Source organism: Erythranthe guttata, chromosome 11 (genome assembly GCF_056151865.1).
Source record: "Erythranthe guttata isolate IM_541 chromosome 11, IM_541, whole genome shotgun sequence".
Taxonomy (NCBI): Eukaryota; Viridiplantae; Streptophyta; class Magnoliopsida; order Lamiales; family Phrymaceae; genus Erythranthe; species Erythranthe guttata.
The window spans coordinates 19,327,182-19,354,691 of record NC_142543.1 but is presented as its reverse complement, the minus strand read 5'-3'; the positions used below and the strand labels follow the sequence as shown (position 1 = coordinate 19,354,691).

At 35.1% G+C, this 27,510-nt stretch overlaps 5 protein-coding genes across 9 annotated transcripts; 3 read left to right on the top strand and 2 right to left on the bottom strand.

The window, feature by feature from the left end:
• Positions 1–1,567: 1,567 nt before the first annotated feature.
• LOC105961002 (Isocitrate/isopropylmalate dehydrogenase family protein) lies at positions 1,568–5,317 on the top strand. Its single transcript, XM_012985231.2, has 15 exons — positions 1,568–1,935; positions 2,031–2,074; positions 2,162–2,271; positions 2,800–2,837; positions 2,924–3,001; positions 3,105–3,158; positions 3,235–3,336; positions 3,438–3,526; positions 3,641–3,744; positions 3,893–3,961; positions 4,056–4,171; positions 4,404–4,438; positions 4,533–4,675; positions 4,797–4,919; positions 5,007–5,317. Exons 1-15 carry the CDS (start codon positions 1,674–1,676, stop codon positions 5,098–5,100), a joined length of 1,461 nt encoding a protein of 486 aa, XP_012840685.2. The 5' UTR covers positions 1,568–1,673; the 3' UTR covers positions 5,101–5,317.
• An 11-nt stretch (positions 5,318–5,328) lies between these two features.
• On the top strand, positions 5,329–9,652 carry LOC105961003 (phosphoenolpyruvate/phosphate translocator 2, chloroplastic). The gene is made up of 8 exons (XM_088825049.1): positions 5,329–6,373; positions 6,494–6,616; positions 6,708–6,860; positions 7,371–7,456; positions 7,548–7,749; positions 7,843–7,920; positions 9,172–9,301; positions 9,389–9,652. Exons 1-8 carry the CDS (start codon positions 6,017–6,019, stop codon positions 9,457–9,459), a joined length of 1,200 nt encoding a protein of 399 aa, XP_088681175.1. The 5' UTR covers positions 5,329–6,016; the 3' UTR covers positions 9,460–9,652.
• A 1,154-nt stretch (positions 9,653–10,806) lies between these two features.
• LOC105961001 (pentatricopeptide repeat-containing protein At2g13600) lies at positions 10,807–13,138 on the top strand. Its single transcript, XM_012985230.2, has one exon. The coding sequence runs from the start codon at positions 10,856–10,858 to the stop codon at positions 13,046–13,048; it is 2,193 nt and encodes a 730-aa protein (XP_012840684.2). The 5' UTR covers positions 10,807–10,855; the 3' UTR covers positions 13,049–13,138.
• Positions 13,139–13,641: 503 nt separating this feature from the next.
• On the bottom strand, positions 13,642–18,747 carry LOC105961000 (ATP-dependent RNA helicase-like protein DB10). Its single transcript, XM_012985229.2, has 9 exons — positions 18,028–18,747; positions 17,023–17,380; positions 16,555–16,695; positions 16,168–16,236; positions 15,609–15,878; positions 15,041–15,391; positions 14,690–14,967; positions 14,222–14,596; positions 13,642–14,134 (listed from the first exon to the last, which is right to left on the bottom strand). The coding sequence occupies exons 2-9, from the start codon at positions 17,368–17,370 to the stop codon at positions 14,011–14,013; spliced, it is 1,956 nt and encodes a 651-aa protein (XP_012840683.2). The 5' UTR covers positions 17,371–17,380; positions 18,028–18,747; the 3' UTR covers positions 13,642–14,010.
• Positions 18,748–19,142: 395 nt separating this feature from the next.
• DRM2 (domains rearranged methyltransferase 2) lies at positions 19,143–27,166 on the bottom strand. Of its 5 annotated transcripts, none has more exons than XM_088825800.1 (13): positions 27,020–27,166; positions 26,795–26,865; positions 25,498–25,614; positions 25,110–25,183; positions 23,639–23,684; positions 23,396–23,527; positions 22,827–22,926; positions 22,697–22,743; positions 22,229–22,381; positions 21,433–21,556; positions 21,113–21,198; positions 20,286–20,990; positions 19,143–19,701 (listed from the first exon to the last, which is right to left on the bottom strand). In XM_088825800.1, exons 5-13 carry the CDS (start codon positions 23,639–23,641, stop codon positions 19,267–19,269), a joined length of 1,785 nt encoding a protein of 594 aa, XP_088681926.1. In that variant the 5' UTR covers positions 23,642–23,684; positions 25,110–25,183; positions 25,498–25,614; positions 26,795–26,865; positions 27,020–27,166; the 3' UTR covers positions 19,143–19,266. The 5 variants fall into 5 exon arrangements, with proteins under 5 accessions (XP_088681926.1, XP_088681927.1, XP_012840681.2 ...); XM_088825801.1 differs by having other exon boundaries at positions 26,800–26,865; positions 27,020–27,145; XM_012985227.2 differs by lacking the exon at positions 25,110–25,183 and having other exon boundaries at positions 27,020–27,151.
• Positions 27,167–27,510: the final 344 nt, after the last annotated feature.

The window sequence follows — 27,510 nt, the reverse complement described above, 5'->3', positions numbered from 1 at the left end:
TGTGTTTCCTAGTTAGATTAGGATTCTAGGATTTTATTATCTTTAAATAGTCGTTTTGTGCTAGGGTTTTAGAATGAAGAGAAATAATAAAGAAGAGTGTTCTTACGTTTCGTAAAGAATTCTTATGATACACAAGAGATCGCATCACCTTCATTTATTCACGAAAGTAAAAACCAGTGGGAAAGTCAGTGTAGAGTCGGAGTAATGGCCCCCTCAAATTTTAATTTTGTTACTACTATGTATGTATATATAATTTATTGCATTTGTATTGTACTCCTATAATTTTTAACAATTCAGTTTTATATAAAAAGTAGAAAAAAAGTATTTGTAATTGAAGTAAACAATTTATTTTTTTCGAGGCGTTGCTGTCCCGAACCATCGAAATTTAATTATTTTAGTGTATATTCGGCCCCCTTGAAGAAAAAATCCAGAACAGCAATCATCAAATACTCTTAACATTTAGACATAAACAGTAAACAACAATTAAATAACTAACTGAGTTTTGAAAAAAAAAATGAGAACATGGAGAATTATATATTTATCCTTCTTAAACGACATGAATTTTGAAATTGATTTTATATAAAATTGAAAGGAAAAAAAAAAAATACAACACACCAACGCCATTAAAAAAATCCCAAAGAAAAGAGTCATAAGAAAATAAAACCACAGAATACTACTAACATTATTCACATAAAATAAACAACCCTAAATTTGCCCCTGTATTTACTATTTATAATACGATGAAAAATTCTCACGGACCTAATTATTTATTCAGGGGCCCAACTTACGTATGCATATTGATCTTGTTTTAATTCGATTCGATTGGACCGTATCACACATTTTTTAATATGCACGACGAATAAACTTTTAATACAGTTGAGCCTTAATAAATTAATAATTTGGTTTAATTAGCAGTTTATTATGGTACAGATTGGGTAAAAACCTAGTAAATTATTAGTTCGACAATTTAATATTTTGCTAAATTAATAGAATTTTGCTAGTCCTAATTGTATTATTTTTTTAACTGTATACTTTCATATGTTAAAATTAAGTGACCCCAAAAAAATAATAAGGGTCTCCGGAAAAAAAATGACTTGTTATATTAAAAGATCAAGTTCAAAAAATTTCTACGAAAAATCTCAAAATTAAGAAATTGTGTACAGTTTAATTTAACCTCTCAAAATTAATACAATTATGACTAATAAAATTCTATTAATTTAGTGAAATATAATTTTTTACTTTTTTACCGAGTCGGTTTTTTTTTTTTTTTTTTTAATTCTATTTTTTTATAATCGAATTGTAGCGGAGTTTCATAACTTATAAAACGAAAATGTGTTAAAATTGAAGTTGTTATATTAACAAAGCAAGTTCAAAACAAACTTTTTATTTTCTCTTGCCATTATCTCATAACTAAACTATTTGTAATATTTTAATAATCGAATTTTAATTCAACCATGATGTGAAAATGCAAATTTCAAACACTTCGTTTTATTCTTATTATTTACTATTAAAATCAATTAAAAAAATATATAATTACAATTTTATATATTCATTATAATACCGCAATTAGACAAAATCGAAATACAACGCCGCCCATAAAACCCCAGCCCAATTGCCAAAACCCAGCTGCAGCTGTAACGACGTGTTTATAAAAATCAAACGCCGTCAAACAAATGCTCGCACTCCGCCTCCGCCTGCTTCCCACCATGATGATCGGCTCCACCGCAGCTCTATCGTCGCCGCCGGCTTTCCTTGCGGCGAGGAGTAACCCTAGATTGTCGATTCCTCACAATCCGAAACTCTCCAATGACATATTTTGCTCGAATCGTCTTTCTCTCTCCACTAGCTTCCCCAATGGTTCCGTTCGCTGCTTCGCGGCGGTGGCCGCCGCTCCCGAGAAGGTTCGAGTGCAGAGCCCCATCGTAGAAATGGACGGTAAAATGATTAATAATCAGATAATCAGATAATACTCTGTAGTTAGATAATGATATATTGATATTTTTGTTGTTCGTGTTTTTTGTGATGTTTAGGCGATGAAATGACCCGAGTTATATGGAAAATGATCAAAGATAAGGTTTGAATTACGATGTTTTAATTGTTTTATTGTTGGTTTTTTTGTTTTGGGTGATTAAGTCCTACAATTTGTTGTATATGACTGCAGTTGATATTTCCACATCTGGAATTGGATATAAAGTATTTTGACCTAGGGGTATTGAACCGTGACGCGACCGATGATAAAGTCACGGTAGAGAGTGCAGAAGCGGCTCTCGAGTAAGTATGCGGATTTACATTTTGTAAAGTACTTAATTATTTTGTATGTATCAGGTGGCTTTGAAATTTAGTTGATTAATGTAAATTTTATCTTCGTTGTTACTTTAATGGCTGATCTGTAATTTGAAGGAGCTCATGAAAATAAAAGTTCAGCTCGTTACGCTTCTGATGTTGCATTTTCTGTAAGCTGCATTCGGGATGCTAAATATTAGAATGCTCTTGTGAACTATGGTTGAAGTCAAAAGATAAATTCTAGCTGTTTTTTTTCTTCTACACATGCAACAATTTAATTCTGAGAGGCATTTTTTAGGAAAAACTGTTTTTTAACATCATTTTGACTGTGAATGAGAGGCAAATACGTTGGTTGCGAATTTTAAAAATGGTGAAAATTACCATTCTCCATCATGAAAATCATCAGAGATGAAGATTTAAATTCTCGTTGCAAAATGACACAAAATAAGATTCATTAAAAAATATATCGTTATTGTCATCAGAAAATTTAATCTCTCTATTCTGTTATCGTTTCAGGTACAATGTTGCCATAAAATGTGCTACAATTACCCCAGGTTAATATTCTACTTGAGGTTTAATCCTACATTCGTTACCTATTTATCATTAGAAAACGTAATGAAGTTTGATCTTGTTGTTTCAGATGAGGCCCGAGTCAAGGAATTTGGACTAAAAAATATGTGGAGGAGTCCCAACGGCACAATCAGAAATATATTAAATGGTCTGTAACTATATATGCTCAAGAAATCATAATTTCCACTTTACTCGTGTTATTGCAGGATATGTATCTTACTCTTTGAGTTTTGATTTTTTTCTTTTTATAGGAACTGTATTCCGCGAGCCTATCTTGTGCCGGAATATTCCCAGACTAGTTCCTGGTAATATTCCGATTCTTCTTTTACGAAAGGGAAACATTTTGAAAAACTATTTATCTATTGCGACCTGATTTTGCAGGCTGGAAAAAACCCATTTGTATTGGCAGACATGCCTTCGGTGATCAGTATCGTGCCACTGACACAATAATACCAGGACCTGGAAAGCTAAAAATGATTTTTGGTTAGCTGATTAGTTCTTTTAATGAAATGTGTCGTAACGCAAATATTTACTTCTGGAATAAATGCATGCTTACGAGGAAATTATTTCTCTGTGTTTCTCAGCGCCAGAAAACGGGGGTGAACCCGTAGAGCTGGATGTGTATGATTTTAAGGGTCCCGGTGTTGCCCTTGCTATGTATAACATTGATCAGGTTTGTCCATTTAGTGATCCACCGTCGAATTCACAATCTTCTCGTTATGTGCATATTCAACTATATCTGTCTCCCTTATCTTGTTTCTTGTGCTTATTTTATTAATTTATATAGTCTATTCGAGCATTTGCTGAATCATCGATGGCAATGGCGTTAACAAAAAGGTGGCCACTCTACTTGAGCACAAAAAATACCATTCTTAAGAAATATGATGGCAGGTAATATATTTATATATATGTATATATATATATATATATATATATATATTTTTTTTTCTTGTATGCCGTGGAGTTTTTTTTCTTAATCATTTTGACCAAGGACATATGTCTCGTAATAGTGTGGTTACGTATGTTTTACTATTTTCAGGTTCAAGGACATATTTCAGGAGGTGTATGAAGAAAATTGGAAGGCAAAGTTTGAAGAACATTCGATATGGTAATTTTTATATCGGTCATGTACAAAAGCTCCATATGCATATCTTTGTTTTTGCCTGGAATATTTACTGAATATTCTTTTGCGTATTTTGTAGGTATGAGCATCGGTTGATTGACGACATGGTGGCCTATGCGGTGAAGAGTGAAGGTGGATACGTTTGGGCTTGTAAAAACTACGACGGAGACGTTCAGAGTGATTTACTTGCTCAAGGTGATGATTTCATCTTTGGCAATTAAATATACAAATTTCGCGGAAATTTTTATAGTATTGGAGGAAACTCTCGATTAGCAAAAGAAGTTCTATTGATTTCTAGAGATCGGTTTTTGGGTAAATTACGGTTACACCCTCTGAGGTTTGGTCTAATTAATAGTCGTCTTCTCTTGCTTTGCAAACTCCGATGAAATGTTGGAATATTAGCTGATATTTTGTTTGGTCTTTCCAGGATTTGGTTCTCTTGGACTCATGACTTCTGTTTTGGTTAGTCCGGTTTTGTGCATATCTACTATATCTAGTTCATGAACATTTGTCGTTTTTCTGACAAATTGTGCACCTGTCATTGTCTGACTTGCAGTTGTCTGGTGATGGTAAGACACTGGAAGCCGAGGCGGCTCACGGGACTGTCACACGTCATTTTAGGCAGCATCAGAAGGGACAAGAAACCAGCACAAACAGTATTGCTTCCATATTTGCCTGGACTCGTGGATTAGAACATCGGTTAGTTCTTTGCTTTTGTTCCTTCATAAGTCCTAGAACCCAGACTCATCATGCTCGAATCTCTCTCTCTTTTTTTTCCGTCTCGAAATAATGCAAATGCATGTCGACATCTCTGTGTCAGGGCGAAGCTTGACGGAAATGAAAAGCTGTTAGAATTTGCTCACAAGCTAGAAGCAGCTTGCATGGAGACTGTCGAGTCCGGGAAAATGACTAAAGATCTTGCTATTCTTATTCACGGCCCAAAGTAAGTGCTTTTCTTCAACCCCGTAATTCTACTAAACTTCTCAAATGAATAACTTTACTGTTTTCTAAGATTCAATTTTTATGGCAGGGTTTCGAGAGAGTTTTACTTGAACACTGAAGAATTCATCGATGCAGTTGCAAGCAATCTCGAGTCAAAACTTGTTGCTCCGGCACTCGTTTAAACCTTCTGAGAACCCGTTTTGACGCCATTGAGAAAGTAAGTATAGAGTCTTAAAGAAACGAGGAAGTTGGATATTGTACAGGGCCCGCTTTTTTCCTCCGGTGCAATGCATTTTAAACTTATATATATATAATCCATTTTGAACTATAATGGGATTTATATACTTTGTTGAAGATGACTGATATTTGGCCACTCGTGATTAGATTTATTGTTCCTGATTTTTGTGTAGATGCCTTTATTCTTCGAGTTGGTTTGAATTGGTCATGAATCATTATAACGGTCTCGGCCCGACCCGGATTCGGATCCTGACGGGTTGGGTTCTCTCGGATGGGTTGACCCATCGGTTTAACAATTTTTTTCGAATTTTCAAAAAATCTTCCATCTTTAGGAATTTTGATTGCCACATTTTCCTTTGACTGACAGAGCACAAACCCCTACATCCATACATTTTTTTTAATGTACCTCATGATTCATCACCACCACTCAATGCAAAATCCATTTTTTATTTATTTTTATTGTATGATTATTTTTTATGGTTGTTTTTTGTTTCTCAACCAAGTAATTTTGTATTGAACGATACCCTTGATAGATTTTAAAAAAAGATACTAGAAGTCTTGCATAGATAGTTCTTGTTTGACAAACTCGACCTGACGACCGTTAACAAGAGAAGTCAAACTTGGGTCAATTTAAACAAGTTCACTTATTCCGACAGCGAGATCATCCCTTGTCAGATAATCAATCTTGATTTTCTAATTATATGCTCTCCTGTAAATAAGTGCATATCATGAGTTCAAAACCACGTGTTTATTGTTTATTTTCTTTTTTTCCTTATCAAAAATACTAAAAATTCATATTCAAGAACAAATGATGTATCCTTAATCCCCTCGAAACCTCTATTGAGCAGGCATAATCAAGAAATGTCATTCTATACATTAGCTATCTCCACCTGCAATCCATTATTCCAAACCTTCAACAATAGATTCTGTCCCATTAAGCAATACCATTCTCTGCAACCTTGTAATAAATCATCCCATAACAATGGCCGCCGTTCTTTTTCTTCGCCTCCAAGTCTTAACATCAGTTCAAATAAATCAGCCAATAAGAGATCATCATGTGACTTCAAGCTGAGGTCATCATCATCAGCAGCAGCAGATGTTCCCGAAAGCGTAAACGGGTCGACGGATGCCAACGAGCGGGTCAGGATCTTGCAGCTCGGATCCATGTTTGCAATATGGTATCTGTTGAACATTTACTTCAACATCTTCAACAAACAGGTTTCCACACTCTCTCTCTCTCTCTCTCTCTCTCTCTCTCTCTCTCTCTCTCTCTCTCTCTCTCTCTCTCTCTCTCTCTCTCTCTCTCTCTCTCTCTCTCATGTATAAATGTAATGACAGGTTTTGAAGGTTTATCCATTCCCAGCAACAGTAACAGCCTTTCAGTCCGGGTGTGGAACACTTCTAATAATTCTAATGTGGGCTCTTAATTTGCATCCATTACCCAAAATTAATACTTCCCAAGTAATCTTTTTTTCTTTTTAAATATATATATTTTCTTTTAATTATGGATTAGATGTTTATTATGGAGATTAATACTATTGTTGTTGATCAGTTGAGAGCAATACTTCTGCTGGCAATTGGGCACACAGCAGGAAATCTTTTAACAAACATTAGCCTCGGAAAAGTTGCGGTTTCGTTCACGCACACAATCAAAGCTATGGAACCTTTCTTCACTGTCTTGCTCTCTCTCCTCTTCTTCGCCGAGGTATAATAAAATAATCTTCGCCTTTAATAATACATACACATTTTTGGGAATAATCCAATATGTGTATTTTTGTGTATTATTACATCCAAATTGCCATAAAAAAATAAAAGGAGTGTAGTGCATATGGTTTCTACCTATATGTATATGTATATGTATGTGTATATATAACTTCAAAATGAAGCAATTTTTGAAATTAAGGTGAACCTATTGAATCTTGAAAAATACAGAACCATTCGATTTTACAGAAATTTTTTTTTTATTTCAATTCGTTTTAAGTTATGTTTTTAATTATTATAAATTGCATCTTATCATTAGGCACAAGGTAAATATCACTACAAGCTAAAATGCATCTTGTCATTAGGCACAAGATAAATTTCATTAAAAAATTATCAGGCAAAAATTGGAAAAATGAAATAAATAAATAAATAAGTAAAAAGAAAAAAATTGAATAAATTTGCCACAATTTACTATGTGAAGTAATTTTGAAATTTTTGAGTGTGATAAAAACAGAGGCCTACACTATGGGTTGTTTCTTCCCTTGTACCTATTGTCGCCGGAGTGGCATTAGCGTCATTTACCGAAGTCTCATTCAACTGGTACGAGTATTTTTTAATATATTTTCATTTTTAGGAAATAATTGGTTAGCCTTATAATGATTTTTTTTTTTGTTTTGTACATTTTAAACAGGATAGGTTTCAGCAGTGCGATGGCTTCGAACGTGACGAACCAAACTCGAAACGTGTTCAGTAAAAAAATAATGGTTAAAAAGGAAAGCTTGGATAATATCAATTTATTCTCGATTATAACAGTGATATCGTTTTTACTGCTTGCTCCTACTGCTGTTTTATTGGAAGGTGTCAAGTTTAGTCCTTCGTATTTGCAATCTGCTGTAAGTATTATTACCGAAAAACCGAAGTTTTTAAAGGTGTTTTTTTTTTTTATGAAATAAATTATTAATGTGGTGCATGCTGATTTGATTCAGGCAAGTCAAGGTTTGGATGTTAGAGAATTGTGTGTAAAAGCTCTTTTATCTGGTTTTTGCTTCCACACTTATCAACAGGTATCATTTTACTACCTTTATTATTATTATGTTTTTAATTTTTATTTTTGTCAATTGAAATGTTGGAGCATTATTTTAAAAAAAAAATTGTCAACAGGTATCATTTTACTAGCATTATTTACACCCCAATATAAATTTGATTAATACTGCATACTGCATACTATAATAAGCCTAAACAACTAGGGGCAAAAACCGGATGGATCGAACCGAAATTAGTCATTTGAAAAAAAAAATCAATTAGAGTTAAACCTCTATAAATTAATACAGTCGGGACTAGGGGTGGTAAACGAGCCGAGCCAACTCGTGAGCTCGACGAGCCGGCTCGTAAAAAGCTCGAACTCGGACTCGAGGTTTTCGAGCTCGAGCTCGAGCTCGCGAGCTCGAGCTTTCTGACGAGCCGAGCTCGAGCCGGATTTTAGTTGTTCGTCAGCTCGCGAGCCTTATTTATTATTATTTTTTTATTTTTTTTATTTTTTATATGTTATTTTTATTTAAATAATGTATAATAATATAAAATATTATAGAAATAAATACAAATATTAAAAAATATATAATCACAATTTAGTTTTTATTTTGTATTTTTTTTAAAATAATTTTTAATATTAAAATAATAATTAAAAAATATTTATAAAGAAAAAAAAAAAAAAAAAAAAAAAAAAAGGGAGATTGGGCTCGAGCTCGAGCAAAAAGAAGAACTCGACGAGCTCGAGCCAGCCAAAAGAGGCGAGCTCGGCTCGTTCACACCCCTAGTCGGGACTAGCAAAATTCTATTAATTTAGCGAAATATTAAAGTATCGACTAATAATTTAGTTAGTTTTTACCGAGTCGGGAGTAGAAGAAACTATTAGTTAAGCGAGGTTATTAATTATTTATCGAATATTAATTTATCGAGGTTCTACTGTAATTTAACTAATTCCGACTCTGTTTCGAATTTTTCGAGAAAAAATTAGAATTTCAGAAACCATAATGAAAATGAAAAAGTCGTTCCCGAAAAAAAGAAAAAAAAAAAGGAAAAATTGGAACAAAACCATAAATCTTGATTCAGTTTTCACCCTAGTATAAACACATCATCATAATATAATAGAAATGTCATTTGAACATACCAATAATCACGAGATTATTTTCGAAAATTAAAATCGTATCATAAATCAAAATTCGAAAAATCGAAAAATTATCAAAGCTCCATTTGCCGAACTAACTTGATTTGTTTGTTTGTTTGTTTGTTTGTTTGATACATATAAATGGGGGCAGGTTTCATACATGATACTACAAATGGTATCACCGGTGACACACGCAGTCGGTAACAGTGTGAAGAGAGTGGTGGTCATCGTATCGTCTGTCATCTTCTTCCAAACGCCCGTTTCACCTATTAATTCATTAGGTAACTAAAAAAACTCCGATTTTTCTCGATATTTCACTTTTTTTTATTTTTTTATATTTACGAGCTAATGATATTTATATATATCAGGAACTGCATTGGCTCTTGCTGGAGTTTTCTTGTATTCAAGAGCAAAGAGGATCAAACCAAAAGATGCTTAACTGCAATATCTCATTATGTAGTATGTAGGCATTTATTATGTACACTTTACATTAAGAAAAGAGTAAAACGAAATAATTCGAGTTTTTATTTTGTTCGTTTTTGGATGTAATTAATTAGGGATTAGACGAATCTGAGTCGAGTCGAACACATATTTTGTTCGAATTAATTTGAATTCTTGTTAGAATTTCCAAAGTTGTGTTTGATTTTGTTTGTATTAACAAACCGAGCTCAAATAAACATTTAAAACGAATTAATTATTGAGTAACCTGAAATTAACAGAGTTAATTTTATATTTCTAATTAAATATTTGTTTTTGAAGTATGTACAACCTCTATAAATTAATATAGCGGGGGCCGGGGACCAACAATTTTTTTTTTTAATTTAGTGAAATATTAAATTATCGAATTAATAATTTAGTAGGTTTTTACCGAGTTAGGACCACAAGAAACTATTATTTATTATTTAGGCGACGGATATATGCAAGCCTATTTTTTACTAGTTCAAACCCATATAGAGGAGTTTATTAATTCAAGCTCGTAAATTAATTAAATTTTATTACATCAAGACCAAATATGACGAATATACCCTTATCAATAAATAATGCTCAAATACAAACAAACTCTATTTTTTATTTGTTCAAGACCAAAAGAAAAAGTAAAAGAAAAAAACAAAAAAATAGAGAAAAAAAATAGAAAAAAACTCATAATTGCCGCCACCAAACCGCCGAGACACTGACCAGTGAGACTTCCACCGCGCCGGCGACGACCAGCGACCCACCCACCGCACCACCTCCACCGCACCATTACCACCACCCCGCCACCACCAACAAGTCATTTTTACTAAACTTTTGTTCGTCAATTCAAACACATTAATTGAGCATCGATTCTTGATAAATATGCGTGGATGGACATTAATCTATGCTTACTTCTTGTTGGGTTGCAATGCTTTAGCCCATTTTAGAAAAAAAATTGAGATTGAAATTGATTTTTTTTTTTGTGTTTTCGTTGGTTTCCCAAATCGGTTTATCCATATCAATTTTGTACACGAAAACCGGCGTTACAATGTCGATTTTTGTTAACCAAATCGGCGACATAACGCCGACTTTACAAGTCAAAATCGGCGTTGTAACGCCGATTTTCTTTTTTTTTTTATGATTTATGTTTTTTATTTGGTTTTGAATTTCATTAAGGGTAAATTAGTATTTTTATGTTGGAGGTCTTGAACTAATAAAAAAATGGACTTGCATATATCCGCCGCCTATTATTTATGCGAAGTTATTAATTTATCGAGTTTTAGTAGTGTAAGTTAAAAGGGCTAATTATACAAATTTAAATAATTATCAACTTGATAATTATCAGAGTTATACTTGCAGTTCAATTCAATGTACAGCTTTTGATGAAAATGCTATTCCGCCAGCTTCCCACGGCAATGATCGGCGGCGCCGCCACTCTACCCTCGCCGTATTTCCTTGCCGTGAGGAGTAACCATATATTGTCAATCCCCCTCAATCATGGAAATGTACCCCACTGCAATTTAATCAAAATGGGTCTCTCATCCCAGAAATATATAGCCGTTAAACTACTCGTCATGTATTTGGATTCCAGGAAAACTTTCGAAATTGATCGGATGCTGAAGGAATTTAATGGGTTCAATTTGGTTGTTCATAACTGTTTGATCAACGCAAATCTTCAGTGGGGGAATGCGTTCGATGCTTGCCGGCTGTTCGACGAAATGCCTGAGAGAAATGAGGTTTCTTGGACTGCACTGATTTCCGGTTTGCTGAGACATGGTAATGTGGATAGAGCAATGCATTATTTTGAGAGGAACCCTTTCTCGACTGTTTTCACGTGGACTGCAACAATCAGCGGGCTTGTCCAAAATAGCATGAGTTTTCGAGCAATGATGTTGTACAAGAAAATGCTTCAATCGGGAGTTTTGCCGAATCATATTACTTTTACTTCTGTCATAAAGGCTTGTATTGAGTTAGGCGATTTTCGATTAGGAAATAGTGTATTGGGGTTGATTGTTAAGACTAGTTTTGAGGATAATTTATGCGTTTCGAATTCACTGGTTAAGTTATTTTTGAGATTCGGTGAGATTGATTCTGCAAGAAAAACATTTGATAGGATGGAGGAAAAGGATGTGGTTTCTTGGACCACAATATTAGACATGTACGTCGAAATGGGCGACTTGAGAGAAGCACGCAGAATATTCGATCAAATGCCGGAAAGAAACGAAATCACTTGGAGTGCAATGATATCAAGATTTAGTCAGAGTGGCAATGCAGAAGATGCAGCAAAATTGTTCCGACAAATGGTTATCGAGAAATTCAAACCGAATATATCGTGCTATTCTAGTGTAATAAGTGCATTAGCCAGTTTGGAGGCTTTGCAAGCTGGAAGAAATATTCATGCTCATGTTACGAAGGTTGGTATGGAGATGAATGTATTTGTCGGTAGCTCGCTTGTTGACTTTTATTGCAAATGTGGGAATACTAAAGATGGATTCTTGCTTTTCGACTCTCTTCCGTACAAGAATATCGTTTGTTGGAATACTATGGTTTCTGGTTATAGTTTGAATGGACAACTCGCAGAAGCTATGGAGCTCTTTAATCGGATACCTCATAAAAACAACATATCATGGAACTCTTTGATTACCGGTCATTTATGTGTGGAGAATTTCAGTGAGGCATTTGAAGTGTTCAATGAGATGATTTTGTGTGGAGAATTGCCAAATAAATCCACGTTTTCGAGTGTTTTAAAAGCTTGTGCAAGTATGGCTTCTCTAGAGAAGGGCAAATACGCGCACACAAAAGCTCTAAAACTCGGTTTTCAGCATGATATATTCGTGGGCACTGCACTAGTGGATATGTATGCGAAATCCGGAAGCATAGAAAGTTCTAAAAAGATCTTTCATAGAATGCCTGCAAAAAATGAGATCGTTTGGACAGCTATGATTCAAGGGCTCGCTGAAAACGGATTCGCAGAGGAATCGTTGAGCCTATTTCAAGAAATGGAAAAAACGTCATCAATTGCACCGAACGAGCTTATTCTTTCATCGGTTTTATTCGCTTGCTCTCATTGTGGTTTAGTAGATGAAGGGTTGAGTTATTTCAATTCGATGGAGAAATTTTACGGCGTAAAGCCAAACGAGAGGCATTATACGAGCGTAGTGGACATGCTTTCTCGGTCGGGGCGGCTTCTTGAGGCGGAAAAGTTTATGGCGAATATGCCCTTTGAGCCGGAGGCGAATGCGTGGGCGGCTCTATTGAGTGGTTGTAAAACGTACGGGAATGAAAGTTTGGGTGAGAAGATAGCGGAAAAGCTCTTAAAAGTTGCAGAGACGAAAGTTGGAGGGTATATTCTTTTGTCGAATGTTTATGCTTTAGGAGGGAAGTGGGTCGACGTGATGAATACAAGGGAGTTGATGAATGAGAGAGGGATTAAGAAAAACGGTGGGTGTAGCTGGATTGAGCTGAGAGATCGAGTGCATGTGTTTTATTCGCAGGATGAAAATCGTACTAGATCGATGGAGATTTATTCGGTTTTGCAACTGTTTAATTGTGAAATACAATCTGCTTTTGCTTGAAATAACTCTGTTGTTGATTTGTTTGTTACTGTGAGTATGTGATTACTGTATAATAAAATATTAATATTAAAAATCTAATTTTTGAGACTATTTTTTAAAATTAAGTTTAGTAATCAAAATTAAAAATAAAAAATTGGAAAAAGAAGGTCCAAAATTTGAAATTTTCGAACGTGAAATTCAATAATAATTTACACCCCTACAGTCGTACTCGTATCATTGTATGCTTGGTTGCTTCTTTCGAAACGCCTGTTTCGCCAATAATTTAACAAGTATACTGAAAACCTCCGATATTTTTCGATAACTTATTTCTCGATTTATTTTATTTTTGCATACATTTACAAGCCAAGTATTAGTTAAAGAACCGTTTTGGCTCTTGTTGAAATTTTCATTTTCTTGGATTCAAGAGCAAAACCGGTTCTTAAATTCAAGATATCATTACAGCCTCGATTTCAACTCGTAGCAGTAACGCTTCAACTAGGCTTTTTCGTACACGTAGATAGCCTCACTTTGCCAAATATATAAGCTTTTATACGGTAAACATGAATATGCGCAGGGAATTAAAGAAATAAAAAGAAGCAAGTGTCCCATCTCACTTTCACATGAATGAATCTCCATAACTTAGGATAATTTGAAGCAACAAAAGAGTGATGAGTTTATCTACCAACCATATAATTAGAGATTTACAACAGAAATCCATGGTAGTAAGCATTTCTGTCTACATCCTACGAAACACGTCTAGCAAAAAGTGTAGCAACTTTAGATAAGAGTTTAGCTTTTTCATCATTTTGTGGGGGGATTTTTCCGACCGAAAAGTATTTAAGGTCTTGCAAACAAAAAGATGAATCCCCCCTACAAGCAATGACAACACTAGAAAGCAAAAAAGTTGGTTAGAATGTCAAAAGCATGGCGAAGAACAAAATGCACCAAGTTCATGGAAACTGGGCTAGCTAGGTGGGGCCCGCTCAACCAAATCTCTCGGGGCTGCGACTACGAGATCTGCCAGAGTTCTCCGGAGCAGCCATCATACGCTCGTGAAAACTCCGCCCAGTGGTACTTGTGTCATTTCCAAAGGATCCAGAATCATATCTGTGCAATCATAATAAAAAATAGTCAATCTTAACTGTACTAACAAGAGGCGGGTGGGGGTGGGGGTGGGGGTGAGAAAAAACGAACCTATTTTGCTGCTGCTCACTGTTATAACCTCCGGTGAAACCCTTATCTGAGGATGATGAGTTACCCCAACCACCATTTCCTCCACCACTTCCACTGTAGGAAGAATTGTAATTTCCACCGGAATCTGAATCTTGTCCGTAAGGGGCCCACTGCCGCCTTCCACCACCACCGCCGCCATATGAGACCATATTACGGAGTTCGGCGGGAACATTTTGATTTGCTCCTTCGAGAATTTTGACAAGTTCGGAGGCATGTTTTGAGTTCTGGTCGCCGAAGAAAGTATAAGCCACTCCAGTGGCACCAGCTCTCCCAGTTCTTCCGATTCTGTGGACATAGTCTTCTACTCCGGTTGGGAAGTCATAATTTACCACCACCCTGTCATAAGATTGATACATTAGAAACCGGAAAAATATACATATACGTAAATATTGTACAACATAGACGAGATTACTTTAAACAGCTACGAACCGTATATCCTTAACGTCGAGACCACGAGCAGCAACATCAGTGGCTACAAGGACTGGAGATCTTCCTGTGCGAAATTGACTCAAAATATGTTCCCTCTCGCCCTGAGATTTGTCTCCGTGAATTGCAGCAGCTCCAAATGGATGGCTTAAGTTATCTGCAAGTTGATCGCACATTCTCTTTGTAGAGCAGAAAATGATAATCTTTGATCCTGGTTCTTGAGATCTCAATATCTGCTCCAGGCGCCTACGCTTGTCCGATTGTGATAAAACTTCAACATGCTGCAACATAATAGATAAATCGAGTTAACCTCCAATAATGTAGCCGAAAAAGGAGAAATCTCAACATATATACCTGGGTTATAGATTTGTTTGCAGCAAGCTCATCGGCATTCCCAATGTTGACCTGAACAGGGTTGACCAGTAAATCAGCTGCGATTCTCCGCACCTCTTTTGGCCATGTTGCTGTGTACATCAGGGTTTGCTTACGAGAAGGCACCTCTTTCATAATCTTTCTTATCTGGGGTTCGAAACCCATGTCCAACATTCTGTCTGCCTCGTCTAATACGAAATACGACACTTGATGGAGGCTAACTCTCTTCATCTCGAGAATGTCGTTCAATCGACCAGGAGTAGCCACCACAACATCCACACCTCTTTCTATTTCTTTCAACTGAGGACCTTTAGGAGCACCTCCATATAAACACTTCATTAAAGCCAAGATAAAATTGAATATCAATGAGAAACTCGGAGAAACATAAGAAAGATAAAAAAAATCAATAATTATACAAAAAGAAATAATGTTGATGAAGACAGTTGACAAGCACAAAGACAATACTCAATCTGAAAAGTCAGAGCAACTCCATGCAACGACAAAATGAAATTAGCAGGATATTACAAGGAAGACAGTGTTAAAATCATACTGTACAAGATATCCTAGACGATTGTCCAAACTTCACAGCTTCATCTTGTATCTGAGTTGCCAACTCTCTTGTGGGTGAGAGCACCAAAACCGTTGGACCTAATCGGGGATTATTATGCTTTTGTTTCAGATGAATAAATCCAGGAATCAAGTAACCCAAAGTCTTTCCAGATCCTGTCTTGGCAATGGCTACTATATCACGGCCTTGAAGAGCAACTGGCCATGATTGTGCCTGGATTGGAGATGGGGCAGAAAATCCAGCACGCTGTGCCTGAAATATGTGAAAGAAAAAACTCAGAAATTCCTACGAGGAGAGTTGGTGCTTCAAAATCTGACTAATTTGTTTTGAACTTAAGCAAGGGGCCGAAGAAATAAGAAGCATCATCATTCAATAAAGTCAGCATTACTTGCTGATGGAAAGAAGAGTAGGAGGATGCCTCTTAAATCCACACTATACCTCCAGTCTTACAAAAATTGCATATAGTTTATTTGATCGGAATTCAGACTCGTAAATGTATTGAGCTGCAAAGATATTATCAAAATATAAATCGGAATCATACCTCCCTTAGAATTTCTGAAGGAAAACCAGTAGCTCCGAATGAGGTGAAAGGATGGGGAACATTTTCTCCCTAGCCAATTGAGTAAAGCCAACCAATTAAAATTTATTAAAAATATTTCAGGAAGATAATTAAAGAATATGCATTATTAAACAGGAAATCCTTATCATACAGAACTCTCGGATCAGAGTGTTTGAAGTTTAAACTCCAGGTATTTCACTTCTCCATAAAAAATTGACATGAATCACACATTGGACTCTTAGTCAACTACAGCTACACACACACACACACACACACACACACACACATATATATATATATATATATATATATATATATATATATATATATATATATATACAGAGCGAGAGATAATATACAGATGCTTACAGAAACAGTAATTTCATGACGACGACGATAAGACTCAGCAGCCGAAGCAGCTTCTGCACCGTTGGATGCATTTGGTCCAGGCCCAGCACTGGCTTTCACTTCTTGATGATTCGGTGCATAATCTGAGCTGTTTTTGGCACTCTAACACAATGCAGACAAAATGACAATATAATAGTGAGTCTTCGTAAATTTAAAGACATTCTTGTACAAACAAAAATGTTTGTAATATATAAACTTCTAAAACTACATTAGACCTCCAAATGTAAGTTGAATTCAAGAAAGCAAGATTTACCTAACAGTTCACTTTAAAGAGTACAATTGAGATATAAAAATGCAGATCAATTTATCTCAACTCAATATAAAAAATTGGTAAAATATTCGATTAAAGCTATTCTGTTTTTTACGCAAACTCTGCATAAACAGAATTCATAAAAATGAAGAATATGTATGAAAGAACAACATGAAAACCTGTTGAGTTCCAGCTCCAGAATAAACATTCGCTGAACCACCATCACTTTCTTGCTTAGTTCCTGCTCCAGAATAAACATTCGCTGCGCCACCATCACTTCCTTGCTTACATGCATCTCCATCTTCATTTTTGCTGCTCTGTTCCTGGGAATTCTGAACCGACGAATCCAAAGATTTGCTTGACGGTACAGAGATTGCATCTGACGGGGCAACAGGCTTCTCATATTGGGTTATATTGGTCACTGGATTCCAGAAGTAAAGATATCCAGTTTTACCATCAACCAGTCCTTTCCATGGTTTTGGGAGGGTGGGATCCTCTGGCGCATACCGTACACTAGCAGCAGCCATATTTTCTATTCTGTAACCATTAAATACACAAACGAGGCGAAGAAAAGTACAACAAAGATCAGAACTCAAACAAAAATCAGTTATCATACCAAAACTTAAATATACTATCTGGTTAACAGATTCATTTTCTGAAGAAACACAAATTGAATCAAACAGATAATCCATACAAGGCGGATAATACCACAATCAAATTAGAATATGCAAAACAGGACAAAAAGATGAAATGCCGGAGGTTCATCGGGACAAAAAACATGAAAATACAAATCATCTTGACATTCCTAAAAGCTAACTTACTAAAATAATACTTTTACCTAAATATACAAAACACAAACATAAAAACTAACACCTCAACCCTGCATGCACGAACTGCTTACAGACCAAATGAGTATTATATATTTTCGTCTGAGTAACAGTGAAAACCTAAATAAAAGGGGGAAAACTGCAAATACATAAAAATCTAGAACCCAAGCAGCCACAAACAGAAGCAAAATCGCGTAGATGATTTACATTTTAAACCCTAGAAATAGTATCACGAATGTTGGTACAAATGCACATTCATATCTCAAGCATTACGTGCAGATCTAGAGTAAACTACTTTCTACAACAGAAAAATGTCGAAATAATAGAGAAACTGACGGCAAGGAGCGGTGGCCGTACCGTACGACGTCGTTTGCCGAGACACAAAAAGGACGGAGCAGAAATGCTTCCTTTTCCGGTGCGGTTTTCCGACGGCTGACTCCTCTTTCCTTCTCCGATTAGTGATCAGAAGTTAAAATTGTATAATGTATATAGTGTTAGAGAGAGAAAGAGAGAGAGAGAGCCACGCTTCCCAGAAACCAGAAGCAAGTGAAGTGAGAGAGAGAGAGAGATGGCTGACAAGTACTTTTTAGTTTTTAGTATCAGGGGAAAATGAAAAGTTAACCCATGTATGGTGTATGGTAATTAATATTTAACCATGGTTAAATGTTAGATGGCGCGTTCTAGAATCGTGTCCACTGTGTCTAGTACAATTCGAAAAAGCAACATTTGTTTATTATAAATTATTATAAAATATTCTAGGTAAACAAATGTATAAAATAATCTATTATTTTATTTATATATATACGATAAAAATGTGAATTTTCTACTACTAAAAAAATGATTTGATGAGACTCGAAATTCAGCCTATGTATAATTGACTGTTTTGTAATGTACTTGTCAAATTATGTAGAATTGTATTGGAAAATTAGTATATAACATGGATACATACATAGTAGGGACAATTAATCAAACTCCCTCTATGCTTTTTTCTTAATTAGGGGTGAAAATTGAAACGGACACATTTCCAATTCCGTCCGAATCAGAAAATTTCCAGTTTTGGAACAAAAAGTTTCAGGCCGAGTCTCGAAAGTTTCAATTTCCGACATTTTGTTTTTGTTTTAAACAGGAATACATATTAGATTCCAAATTACGATCCAAATCTCAAAAAAAAAAAATCGAAAATTCTATAAAAAGAATCAAAATTACACTTGTAATACCAATAATATTTTATGTATTTTGTATTATAGGTGAGCGAAAATTGAAATTTCCGAATTCCAAATCCAAAAAAAAATCGATTTATAACAAGTTTTTTCGTTCCAACTTTTGAAATCCGATTTATGATTCTTACATATTCTTTTGGAACCGAATTGGAATTACTTATCCACTTTAAAAAAAAAATGATTTTTTTTTCGAAAATGCTAGTTCCAAATCCGATCCATCAGATATTTATACATTAAACAAGAGTAGTAGCATTCACTAAAATGGAGCCATCTCAAATTAGGCAATAATTAGCAGTGTAACAACAAAATCCATAAATAAATAACATTTAGCCCAAAAGTTTAACCAATAAAATCTGCTTCAAAATTGAAGCTTCTACTACTCCCTACTACGCATCACACACTTAACCAAATCTAATATTCGAAAATAATCGTAAAAGAGTGCAGACTCTTTTCCCTCCAAACCATCCCGACTAACCCTATTACTACCAGCCAAATTATTACAAGGGCTTCCACCGACTACCAGATCGAATCCACCTATATTGTTGATAATCTGTACAACTCTGTCTACATCAAACTGCTGAACATCGTCAAAGTCGATGAGGTTACCTGTCTGGTTAGTCTGCTCCCACCAACTCCTCACAATGTCTCGGTTGACCTTTGACTTCTCGATCGAGACCACATTCTTCAGCTTGATTCCGAGGCGATGAAGGGCGACCTCGGCCCCACCAATTCCCGAGAAGAGGGAAAGCATGTTTATGCCGTTTGGGAAAATGTCTTTCAAGACAGATAGATGGTAAGCAACAGTGTCAACCTGTTTTTTTTTTCCAAAAGCCCAAGGCAAACGTGTCATAGTTACGAATCTTTTCTAGAGTACGAAAATAATCCAGAAGTCGCAATGTGCATAATTCATACACAATGCAGATAATCCAAATCATATATAGCAGGTTTTAAGGTAAATTCTTTTGTCAGAATCCTAAAAAGATGGTGCTGCTGTAGTCACTCAAATCTAACAGTAAGGTAGAATCTTTAACAACTTTGACCTCATTCTTTCACCATAAATTTTAAACGATGATGATGCACAAAAGACACACGCATATCTTCTCTGTCAACAATGCATGCATGCATACACAAACCTGTCATTTAAATGAGTGAATTTGCAATCTCGACAAAGCTTTTTTGAAAATTTTCAAGTGGATAAAAAATGGAAGTTTTTCTTTCTTTTTTTTTTTTCCGAAAAAGATATCCAAATGATGAAAAAAGAGATATCAAAGTAGTTCTGACCATTCAATAATATTCCTATCAATGAAATAACTTTTTTTTTTTTTTTTTTTTTTTTGTGAAAAATATTACTTTCAAACATGATAAACTAAAATAGCTGAAAAGTAATTTACTGACCTGAAAAGAGTTTCCGAGTGATTTGTATCTGTCAGTCCTGCTTATGCCGCCTCCTCTGGTGTGGTTCTTCGGGAACCCCAACAACATCTCCACCTCGTCGGGCTCAAGTGGGGCCACCTTGTTCCTCCCCACCCAAACCAAATTCCACTTCCGGCACTGCTCGATCACGAATTTCTGGACTGATTCGGGGGGGTCATTGTCGTACCTCTCCAAAGCGCTCCGAATCCTCTCGGTCAGCTTGGCACTGCCAATAGCAGTCTGTATGCAGTTCAGCTTGTCTCGTGGGTCCCACGCAGGCCACCACTTCCTCGTCAAAGGGAAGGCTTGGTGGATAGTAAGAGGCGGCAGTGGAATGAGAGGAAACCGGTTCTTGATCGGGAGGTTGTGGACATATCCTCGCTTTCTGGCAGTGGCTGAGAAGTACTTCGAGTCCACAAACTCCGGCTCGATCTCGTACAAGAATCTGGATATGGTGTCCCACACTCCCTTAGGTGCAAGTGCCACGTTCTCATAGTAGAAGTATGGGGGCCCTTTTGCTGCTTCTGGCAAAGAACGTCGAAAATCATCGAGAGGCTGAGAAGGGACACCAAATCCTATCATCGGATTAGGCAAGCGTATGGTGTCTTCGGCTCCAACTTTTTTCTTGCACATCTCAATTAACTTCCTCTTCTTCATTGGGTTGCTCCCGTTGTAGATGCGCTTCGTCTGTGACAAACGTGGTAGAAAGGTGGTTAGGTGTGAAGAATTAATTGATGATGAAATAACATGACTAGAATAAGTTAATGAAGTTTCTAAAATAGATTAATAAGAGAAGGAGAAAGTTATACCTCTTCGGGCAAGTAACAGTCCTGCTCTCTAGCCACTTGAGCGGCGCATATGAAATCAGTCAAAACGAGAATGGAAGCTTCCTGGCCTGAAACAATAACATACGCTGCTTAGCATTATGATTTATGTGAATATATGCATGTTTATCTAGAAAGGGTTCAAAAATAATTCGAAGACCGAAGACATTTATAAGCCCAATTTTTTTTCTAAAGAAAAGGATTAAAACATGACTTCATAATGAACAAATAAAGTTCAGAAAAACGAGAAAGACAATTTCAAACTTGTCATGAAGCAAAAAGAAATACGCATTTTATATACATACCACATCTTTCCATAGCCGTTGAAGCCTCTTCTCGAGTGTATCCCATACTTGCTAAAGCCAGCAATTTGTTATCTTTTTCAGACAAAGTTGCAGGCGCAGAATCAGGCTCAGTTTTGATTTTGACCTGCAAGGGAGTTTCTTGTTCAATTTTCTACATGCCAAGGTAAAAAATTCACTAAACCCATCATGTAAGCTACACTAGATGACCAGAATGATTATCCATGAATAAAAAGCCGAAGTCTCAAGTGACATAAGGAACCTACGAAACAACAGATTTAAAAATGAAACAAAGAGCACAACAAGTATTTATTGAAAGCTTTAAACAAATCAGCATTGTGTTGTAAATAAAACTAAAAGATGGTTTCGGCCATTTAGTTCTATTAAATATTGTGGTTGCATTTGGATTGAAGGATTTGGATTAGGTGAGAGCATTTGGGAAGATGGTTTTAAATGACTCTATTACGAAGTGTATTCAAATCCCGCACAATGTCTCGAAACTAGTTTAAGTTGAGAGCTAAGGAATTTAAAACAAGCAAAAGGTGGGGGGACAAAGTGAAGTCATGATATCAAATGTGTCTCGTAAACTGAAGAGAGTGTTGCAATGGCAAATTATGTCCATATGAAAAGGAAGAGAACTTAAAAATGACACTTTTCGTGGTCAGGGTTTCCAAAGTAAAGCATACAACAAAAAAGGATGCAAGAAGCTTTAATGTAATGAAATATTCTCTCATGCATGCACCAGAAAACATAAGGATATTATATGGGAAAATAAGGGAGTTTGTAAAGCTTTACGTACTTCAACTTCATTTTCGCCCCAACTGTCCGCATCTGAGTCATCATCCAGAAAGTTGTCATTGTAATCATCAACGAATGTTTCATTGAAATCCGAAGAGCTCGGGTCAGAATTGACGTTACATTGTTCTTCATCTTCAGGAGAGTTTTCAAGACTCTGTGAAAACAAAATGTAGATTATTAATGCTTATTGGACTCCTAAAATGAAATTTCAGAAAACAAGAAAATGCAGAATTGTGAGTGAAAAATGAAATCCCGGGACAAGAGCTTATTTTTTAGCATCCTTGAAACTGAAACATTAGTAGATATGCTTACCCTAGTGCGAAAACATTTAGGAAAAATTGACATAGTATTGTTGAAACAGAAATCACCAAAAGTATCTCAAAGTCTTAACAGTGACAAATGAGACTGTCATTTGCTGTTATCTGAAATGTGCAAACAAAGGCCATAAATTAAGAAAGACATTACTCACCGAATATGTTAAAAGAGTGTTCAAAATTGACTCTGTGTCTCCTTCTCCTGTACGATAATCAGATATTTAGGCATCAATTATTATATCCCAACTAAAGAAAAAATAATCGTCAAAAGTAAAGCATCAGTACCATTTTCGTCAATGGCTTTCGACACCAACTTATCCGAAAAGCCCATTCCGACGAAATGAGCAATCAACATAGTACGAGATGCACAATTAGATGTGCTTGCCTTCAAAAATAAAGGATTTTAAATTAATCACTCATAATATCCGAGGATATGCGCAGCTAAGCTAGAAACAATTAGTTGATCTTATCATATGGTTTAGGATTAGCCTCACATTACTAGGAAAGAAAAGATGGATTTCTTTTATTAATGTTCGATTTTAAGTTCATTCCCAGTAAAGATGCTCTAGGATTAGCCTCACATTACTAGGACTCAAAAGATAGATTTTTTCATTAATGTTCTATTTTAAGTACCTTCCCAGCAAAGATGCAACACAACTACAGAAACATTTTGAAGATGTGTCATAACTGCTTGAAAGAAATGCTTTACATTGAGAAACAAAATGAATGGTCAATTTTACGTAAATGCCAAGTCAGCGGAGAAGGTAAATGAACAGAAAGTAATTAACATTTAGTATTTAAATTCATCGAACATTTAGAGCTATCAAAACAAGCCTATAGGCTAAATTTTTTACCTCCCCATTGCCAATTATAGCTCCACTAAGAGTTGGTAGAGTTGGATGAGAAGATGTTTCAATTTCTGAACGAATATCCACTTCATCATCGGTATTCCAATCAAGACTTTCGCTTCCAGAGCCATTCCCATCCTGCATGTGGACATTAGGCAAGTACAATAGTATCACATTAATATGAATATAATAGATGCTGAACATTAACTCATCAATTTATCTAAAGAATAAAAGAACGGAAATATATACCATGTCTTTCCAATTTTTTTTACCAAGCAGAGAATCTCAACTCAACCTGTACAATACAGCATATATTATAGTTAACATCATTTCTTGAAAAGATAAACGTTGAATCATACGTTATAGTTAACATAAATTTTATAAAAAGATTAGGCATTCAATCTTCTGCACTAGAATTATAAAAAAAATCTCAAAAAGGCCATGCGAACAACACAAAAATTGCTGGTATCCTCATAAATAGCATATTTTCCCTTTAGATTTAGAAGAAGGGTCTCCAAATGGAAAAGTATTTAGACAAAATGACTAATCTCATACAGCACAGTCGAAAAAAAAGGGTTAACAAAAACTACAATGACCATCAAATCCTTAATTAGATACTTATACACACATACACGCACACACATACATATACATATCAACTTTCATTTAACTCCACTACAAGTGAAGACACCTACAACCTAATCAGACACATTTCGAGCCAACCAGGAGAGCGGTCGGGGAAAAACTAGCAATAAAAATAGAAACGTTATACTAAAACAACATTTTTTTTCTAAAACACCCGTTAATTGTTAATTCGATGGAATCATAAGCAGAAACCCTATATATTTCTTCCATGGATCTTACTCAAGTTATCAGAACAAGTTAAATTCAACACTCTCACAATTGCACGGTCGATTAGTTGTTACTATATATCAATTACTGAAACAAAATGCCTCAAAATAAAATGAAAAAAACGAGCAATTCTCATGGAGAAACAAAGACAGGAAAAATAAAATCAGAATGATCCTCACGTGTTGCGGTCAAGCTTATTCATGTTTGTTAAAAACTTCCACCACTTTCCCTAAAGAACCTCAATATTCCTCACGATCAGAAATGTGAGAAAACCAAACAGAACAGTAAATAATCTAAGACTGTTCCTTCTTCCGAAAACATGAATTGAGAGATATAATTTGGACAAATAAGCATATATAGATTGTCCAACGGTTAGTGTGGGAATATGAATATTTATCCCTAGCAAGAATAAATGTCGATATGAAAGTGGAGATGTCAAACGATTAGTGTGGGATTTTTTTTTTCGGACGGTTAATAATTGGAATTAAAGTGCGCGATTTTATTTGTCCAAAAATAGGCCTAGGACTACGAAAATTGTGCAAAACTATTTCTAGTGCTACACACCAAAACTTGCTTTTATATATAAACATACGAACACGATTTGACAGAAATGAGCAGCCGATCATGGTGATGATCAAAACTGCCACTCCTATTTATTCTGAAAATTTTAGTTCTTTTTCATTTTCTGATGAGACAATGAAGTCGTTGAGCTAGGAATAAGAAGTGGGGAAAATTGAGGAAACAACCACAAAAGATAACATTAAACACCGCACCATCATTTTTTTCAGTTAAAGTGAAAAAGGTGATCAGACATATAAAAAATCTGATGGGGTTTAAACTTGCTGTTTAATGGAGATAATTTTCTTACCTCAAAAATCCTCAAAGATGACACAAGCAAGGAACTCGATTTGTTTTGTAATGATGTCTATAAGCTTGCAAGGCCTACAGCGACAAAGAAAATTTTGAGATAAAATGACGTAATTGAATATTAAGAGGTATCCTGACTCCAGATCACTCCTCACCTCACCTAAAACATTATATACATTTAAGGTCTTCGGTAAGTTAAATAAAATATATGAAGATGAAATCTCCTATAATGCAGTATTGCATGAAAATTTTATCGACTGATCCCAGAAAATGCCACTGTTCATCGTTATGCTAAAAAAACTCCCTCCATGACAAAATATTTTTTAGATACACAAAATGTTTTTGCACCATACCAGTGTTCTAAATGATCTGAAGCTTTTGAAACATACCAGTATTCATGATTATGTTTGCGGAATAGACACCACCAGCAACAGGGAAGCTACTTCGGTTACAAATGAGAAGCTTCCATCGAGATATAGAACAACAGTGCAGCAGATTAGAGACAACTGTAAAACATCAATAAACAGAGCAACAATCAAGCATAGTTTCGATGCAATTATTATTGATACAACAATATGATAGAAAGAACTTGCATTTCGTTCTGCAAAGGGACGTGTTAAGTGAAGGAAAACAGAGTAAGACGTGGAGAAGAAAAACGAGGGAAGAGGTACTTATGCGTTGAGGATTAATTTATGTGCACTACTCTCAAACACGTTTCTATAATCACATACAAGGTTAAGATAATTGTTTTAAACGATTTCTTTTTTCAGTTTTTATGGAAGATAAGGTTTGAACAGATTAGTAAACAACATGTTAAATTCACATAATACATGGATAGAGTTTTGATATTTGTTAATTTTGTAAACGATGGCATGAGTTATTGTTTTAACATGTATGATCCTTTCTATACACGGATGGAACTTAAGGTTAGAATAAAAAATAATTTATTTTTTCGTCTTTCTACATCATGTTTCTGATAATTAATACATTACCCACATAAACATAGGAACAGGTCCTAACATGCGCATCCATTGATAGATCCACATAACTAGTTAACATAAATCTTATAAAAAGATAAGCATTGAATCTTATTATATACACACACACACATACACATATCAAAGAGGCCATGCGAACAACACAAAATTTGCTATTATCCTCATAAAATCAAACACATTTTCCCTTTTGATTTAGAAAAAGGGTCTCCAGATTGAGAAGCATTTAGGCAAAATGACAAAGCTCACACAGCACAGTCGAAAAAAAGGGATAGCAAAAACTATAATCACCATCAAATCCTTAATTAGATACTTATATATATGAACTTTCATTTAACTCCACTGCAAAAGAAGATAGTTTACTGGTTAGCATTTTGCACCCACACCTAATTTGACCATAATTCGAACCAATAACGCTACATTAAACCCACGATTTTCCCTAAAAAAAACACCCTGTAATTCCATGGAATCGAATGCAGAACCCTAAATCTTTCTCCCATGGATTTTCACTCCAATTATCAGAAACAAGTCAAATTCAACACTCTCACACTTGCATGGTCGACTGATCGTTGCTACAATTCAATTATAACTAAATCAAAATGCCTCAAAATAAAATTAAGAAAAGCAAGCAATTTCTCATTGAGAAACAAAATTAAAAATAAAAAAAAATCAGATGATCTCAGAAAATTACCTCACCTGCTGCGTTCAACGCCAAGTCCTCCTTTAACCTATCTTCAAACAAAACCAGAAATGCACAATCTCCTGCAAAATTAAGCCCAAAAACATGTTAACAAAAAAAAAATCAGAAGCGATTAATTCAACAAGGATGAAACAGTCGATAATCGGAACGGAAATAAATCGAATAAATTAAAATTAAAATTAAGCAGCCCATCGACATGCGAAACGATGCATTCACCTAAAAATTCGAAGGAGAGAATTAAAATTGGGCGAGAAAACTGAGTGCGGAAGAAGAGATTCCTCGCACAGCACTCAGCAGAATGAAAAAACTCACTATGCATACGTTTTAGTATTTACTATTTTCAGCACTAGTAAAAAAAACAATTACGAAAATTTACTGAAAATTAAAACCTACGCGCCAATGAAGGAAAGTAAATCAAATAAATATTTAATTGGTTTTATTTATTTATAATTATTTTAATCGGTAAAATTGAGTATCATTTATGTAAGTGATTGTTAATTCTTAAATCACCGTTTATTGTATTTGACTTAGGGCTTGTTTGATTAATCTTATTTTAAACAGTCGATAAGTTTCGATAAGTTTCTACGTATGATAAATTGTTTTAAAAGTTGATAAGTTGCAACGTTTTATTTTTAGAATTAAAATTAAAGTATTTAAATAATAATTTTATAAATTACTTTTTACTTATTATAAGATATTAAATAAAA

Coding starts and splice junctions, on each gene's coding strand:
- LOC105961002 (XM_012985231.2), top strand. CDS start 1,674: ATGCTCGCACTCCGCCTCCGCCTGCTTCCCACCATGATGATCGGCTCC. Junction 3,962..4,055: donor TTTGAAGAACATTCGATATG/GTAATTTTTATA, acceptor CGTATTTTGTAG/GTATGAGCATCGGTTGATTG. Junction 4,676..4,796: donor ACTCGTGGATTAGAACATCG/GTTAGTTCTTTG, acceptor TCTCTGTGTCAG/GGCGAAGCTTGACGGAAATG.
- DRM2 (XM_012985226.2), bottom strand. CDS start 23,533: ATGCAGGATGGGAATGGCTCTGGAAGCGAAAGTCTTGATTGGAATACC. Junction 22,382..22,696: donor ACACTCTTTTAACATATTCG/GTGAGTAATGTC, acceptor TTGTTTTCACAG/AGTCTTGAAAACTCTCCTGA. Junction 20,991..21,112: donor ACTGTTACTTGCCCGAAGAG/GTATAACTTTCT, acceptor CGTTTGTCACAG/ACGAAGCGCATCTACAACGG.
- LOC105961001 (XM_012985230.2), top strand. CDS start 10,856: ATGAAAATGCTATTCCGCCAGCTTCCCACGGCAATGATCGGCGGCGCC.
- LOC105961003 (XM_088825049.1), top strand. CDS start 6,017: ATGTCATTCTATACATTAGCTATCTCCACCTGCAATCCATTATTCCAA. Junction 7,750..7,842: donor CTTCGTATTTGCAATCTGCT/GTAAGTATTATT, acceptor GATTTGATTCAG/GCAAGTCAAGGTTTGGATGT. Junction 7,921..9,171: donor GCTTCCACACTTATCAACAG/GTATCATTTTAC, acceptor AAATGGGGGCAG/GTTTCATACATGATACTACA.
- LOC105961000 (XM_012985229.2), bottom strand. CDS start 17,370: ATGGCTGCTGCTAGTGTACGGTATGCGCCAGAGGATCCCACCCTCCCA. Junction 16,696..17,022: donor CTGGAGCTGGAACTCAACAG/GTTTTCATGTTG, acceptor GCATTGTGTTAG/AGTGCCAAAAACAGCTCAGA. Junction 14,597..14,689: donor CTCGACGTTAAGGATATACG/GTTCGTAGCTGT, acceptor ATCTTATGACAG/GGTGGTGGTAAATTATGACT.